The 4,347-nt window shown below is 53.1% G+C and overlaps 1 protein-coding gene across 1 annotated transcript; it reads left to right on the top strand.

The window, feature by feature from the left end:
- Positions 1-1,742: 1,742 nt before the first annotated feature.
- ZBTB9 (zinc finger and BTB domain containing 9) lies at positions 1,743-4,090 on the top strand (the record flags this gene model as incomplete). Its single annotated transcript, XM_006110025.3, is given in 5 exon segments — positions 1,743-1,872; positions 1,875-1,927; positions 1,929-1,943; positions 1,945-1,999; positions 2,002-4,090. Coding segments are annotated over 5 exon segments (1,407 nt in total), but the record flags the coding sequence as incomplete, so codon positions are not given.
- Positions 4,091-4,347: the final 257 nt, after the last annotated feature.

Genomic DNA, 4,347 nt, shown 5'->3' with positions numbered 1-4,347 from the left:
TTTCTCTGCTGTCTTTCCTAAGCTGGGACCTCCAGGAGGACCAACAGGGTGATAAGACCTGCTTTCTGAAAGGAGACCCACAGCCCAGGAGGAACCATCCCCGTGCAAGACAGTCTCCTCCGGGAGTGTCACTCCCCTCAGCCAGACTTCCTGCTTTAGAGCAGGGTGTTACAAAAACCATACACAAAATTCGACTGAGTAAATGTAAAGATCTAATTGGCTTTATTCACTGATTCATGAATTGGGCAGCATCCCATCCAGCAAATAGCTCAGTCCAGCTGCAGAAAAGAAATGGTTTTAAAGGTGGAAAGGAGTGGGAAAAGGAAATTATTGGCTAAGAACATTGTTGTAGACAAGGTCGCCCTCCTAAGCCACACGGAAGGGGTCTATCAGGTAACCCCGGGCCCCCGGGCGGAATGGCTAAAGGTGACATTCCAGGGAGAAAGTGAAACTGCAATTAGGTTAAGTATTAAGTCTTAGTTTGAGACATGGGCTTGGCGCAAATGACTCCATTTGGGACTTGCTGTCTGTTTTTTAACAGGGTTTTGCACTGGCCAAACCCACTGTAGCTCTCCCCTCCACAATGCCCCACTTAACCCCAAGTAGAGGCCAAGGAACAGGAGCATTCTCTGATAAAAGATTCCAAGTCTCTATCTACAAGCATCCTTTAAAGAAAGAATTACCACCTGGCAGGCGGGGCTCCGGAGTTGAGCATGGACTTATGAACCAGGAGGTCAGCGGTTGATTCCCGGGCTGTGGCCGGACTGTGGGCTCCATCCAGGTGTGGGGCCTGCAGGCGGCAGCCGATCAATGATTCTCTTTCATCATTGATGTTTCTCTCTCTCCCTCCCTCTCTGAGATCAATAAAAATATAGTAAATAAAAATAGAGAAAGTAATTACCTAGAAATAAGGTTTCATTGCTGGTTAAAATGTCCCCAAGCGGAATGGAGGAAAGAACATGGTTCCTTAGCGAATTGGGTTCCAATCCCAGACCTACCACTTGCCAAGCGGAGGAGACAGGAGGCAACACCCGCCTCGCAGGCCAGGCGGGGTGGGCCCTGGGCGGCGCGGACAATGCGGAGCCCACACAGCAGGCGCCCTCCTGCCCTCGCCCCTTAGCACCTGGCGGGGCGCTGGCGCCACCTCAACTCCCGGCGCCTCACCAGCCGCCCTTCCCGCTGAGCGCGGCTCCTCCGAGGGACCTCCCCGCCGCGCGGCCAGCCCCGCCTCTCAGCACCGCCTTCTCGCCCGCGCAGCCTATCAACACGAGGCGCGTGGGCTCCAATTGGCTGCTTCTAGCCCCGCCCGCCGCATCCGGCGTAGGCGTCGGGGGAGGCGGCGGCTTTCCGGCCGGGACGGCGCGGTAGCTCTGAGGTGCCTCACGGCGCTTGCTTTTTCCCGGGAGCTGGGCCCTGTGGGCAACGCAGGGGCGCCGGAGCGGCGGGCCAGCCGGGCCGTGGCTGGAGGACCTCCCCATCTTCTTCAAGGGCCCCGGAGTTTACCCGGTTGGTGTTGGTGGTGGTTGTGTTGGTGGGGAGCGCGCGGGACTGGTCTGACTGAAAAGTTTCCGCGGGTCGGGGCGGGGTGGGGGTAGGGAGGGCAGGTGGTGTTTGAGGCAACGCGCTCTCCTTATTCGAGCTGGCTGTTGACCCCCGTCCCTTTCCTCCACAGCCTTCATCCGGCGTGAAGGTCCACCCGTGCCCCTCCCCTCACTTCCGGGGACTCGATCCCCGGGGTCGCTCCCGTGGAAGGCCATGGAATAACTCGGCACCTTTTCCTCCCGTCCCCCCGTCCCCCGAACTGCAACCCCGCCCCACGGACCATCCAGATCGAGTTCCCTCAGCACAGCTCGATGCTTCTGGAAGCCCTGAACGCCACAGGCTGGAGGGGAAGTTCTGTGATGTGTCCCTCCTGGTGCAGGGCCGGGGAGCTTCGGGCCCACAAAAGCAGTGCTGGCTGCTGCCTCTCCTTACTTCCACGACAAGCTTCTCCTGGGCGATGCCCACGCCTCACCCTGCCCAGCGTCATTGAAGCGGATGCCTTCGAGGGGCTGCTCCAGCTCATTTATTCAGGGCGCCTGCGCCTGCCACTGGATGCTCTCCCTGCCCACCTCCTTGTGGCCAGTGGCCTCCAGATGTGGCAAGTGGTAGATCAGTGCTCAGAGATTCTTCGAGAATTAGAAACCTCAGGTGGTGGAGTGCCAGCCCGTGGAGCGACCCCTTATCACACACTTCTTTCCACTGCATCATCAACAGGAGGTTGGTGCATTCGCTCTTCCTCTTTCCAGGCTCCTGTGCAGGCTTCTGCTTCTACCCAGAACCCCGTTGGAGGGGAGGGGAGTGAACTGGGAGAGGTGTTACAGATTCAAGTTGAGGAGGAGGAGGAGGAGGAGGAAGACGATGATGAAGACCAGGGGTCAGCAGCACTTTCTCAGACTCCTCAGCCTGCCAGAGTATCAGGGGTACCCCACTCTCATGGGTCCCACCCACTGCCCAAATCTGCTACTCCCCGTAGGCTTCCAGAGGAGGAGAGTGCACCACTTGAGCCTCCTGCCCCTCCTGCTGCGCCCCCCAAAATCTTCTACATTAAGCAGGAACCCTTTGAGCCTAAGGAGGACATAACAGGAAGTGGCACTCAGTCTGGAGGAATAACGGAGGAGACCACAGTGTTTCCTAAAGGAGGCACTGAAGGGAGTGAAGAGCTGGGGTTCTTGCCGCCCTCGGGAGTAGGGGCAACCTCTGGAGGAGGAGGTCCATCCTGGAAACCAGTGGATCTTCATGGGAATGAAATTTTGTCGGGGGGTGGGGGACCTGGGGGAGCGGGACAGGCTGTTCATGGGCCTGTGAAACTAGGGGGGACACCCCCTGCAGATGGAAAATGTTTTGGTTGCTTGTGTGGGAAGCGGTTTGCAGTGAAACCAAAGCGTGACCGGCACATTATGCTGACATTCAGCCTCCGGCCCTTTGGCTGTGGGATCTGCAACAAGCGCTTCAAGCTGAAGCACCATCTGACGGAGCATATGAAGACCCATGCGGGAGCCTTGCATGCCTGTCCCCACTGCGGTCGTAGGTTCCGAGTCCATGCCTGTTTCCTTCGTCACAGGGACCTGTGCAAGGGCCAGGGCTGGGCCACTGCTCACTGGACTTACAAGTGACTGTGAGGCCATATACTAACTTAAAGGACAAGAGAGCCACTGCTGCTGATGGATACTTACCCCTCACTACCATGGCACCCCAATCATGGATCTTATAATCATGCCAGGAGGATATATCATGGACCTCTTGTTCTTGGGTATGGACCTCAACCTGGCAGATTTGGAAACTTAGAATTCTCATCTTACTGCAGGTTTTTACTAATCACATTACAGAATAGTGGTTTACAGGCCATATGTAAATTGGTCACTTGCTCATAATAGACCTTTTTATTCAGGAAACCAGATTTCAGATTAGAAAATTTATTTGAAGAGAGAAGAGTTAAAACAAAAAGACATAATGATAAATGTTTCATTCAGTCTCCATGAGGAGTTAAAGGAGCTGGTCTCCATCTAGGGATATGTTTGATTTAGAGTTCTAATAATTCAGGGACTGAGCTCTAAGTTTTTCTTTCCCTTATCATTGCTGAAATGTGAGCAGAGTTCTTTTTTATGTACTTTCCTTGTTATATGTCTTTCCAGAAGCCCCTCAGATCATAACTTGCTTTTTTACCAGTAGATATCTTCCCAACACCTTTATTTGTATGTTGTAGTTGAGCACTTTAACAAATTGACATTCCATGTGTCATTACTAGAACCCTCTTTAATAGAGGGTATTCCTTCAACAATGTGTGCCTCTTGTCTACTTTTGACCACCACTGATCACTCATATATTGATCACAGTGATTGGAATATGACCAGGGAACTCAGGAGATGGCCACTGACCTAAAATGCTCTCAAGGTAGCACCACTACGATGAACAAATGGCTTTGGTCAGAGACGGGTTGAGACAGCACATACTGAAGGCTAGAGAGTAACTGCATAGTGGGACCACACCCCCACCTTTCCATCCCTACTCACACATGACAAATAAACTTTGTTTTGGAATTGAGAACTGACAGTGGACTGGACTGAGTAATTTATGTGGGAGAGACAATGTGAAACAGAGTTTCCAAGACTTGGATGTGTTTTGCAGCTGGGTTATGTTGATGGGGAAAGAATGGGATAGTTTCACACTGGTGCAGAGAAAACGATTCTAGACTTCAGTGGGCTAGATTCTAGGCCCGGACCTGCCACTGAATAACCTCTGGTAAGCTACCTTATCTTTCAGAGTCTGAACTGCTATTTTTTTTCTTCTTTATGGGGTGGTATCTCC

This window comes from Myotis lucifugus, unplaced genomic scaffold (assembly GCF_000147115.1).
Source record: "Myotis lucifugus unplaced genomic scaffold, Myoluc2.0 scaffold_687, whole genome shotgun sequence".
In the NCBI taxonomy this organism is placed as follows: Eukaryota; Metazoa; Chordata; class Mammalia; order Chiroptera; family Vespertilionidae; genus Myotis; species Myotis lucifugus.
This window is presented reverse-complemented; position numbering and strand designations above follow the sequence as displayed.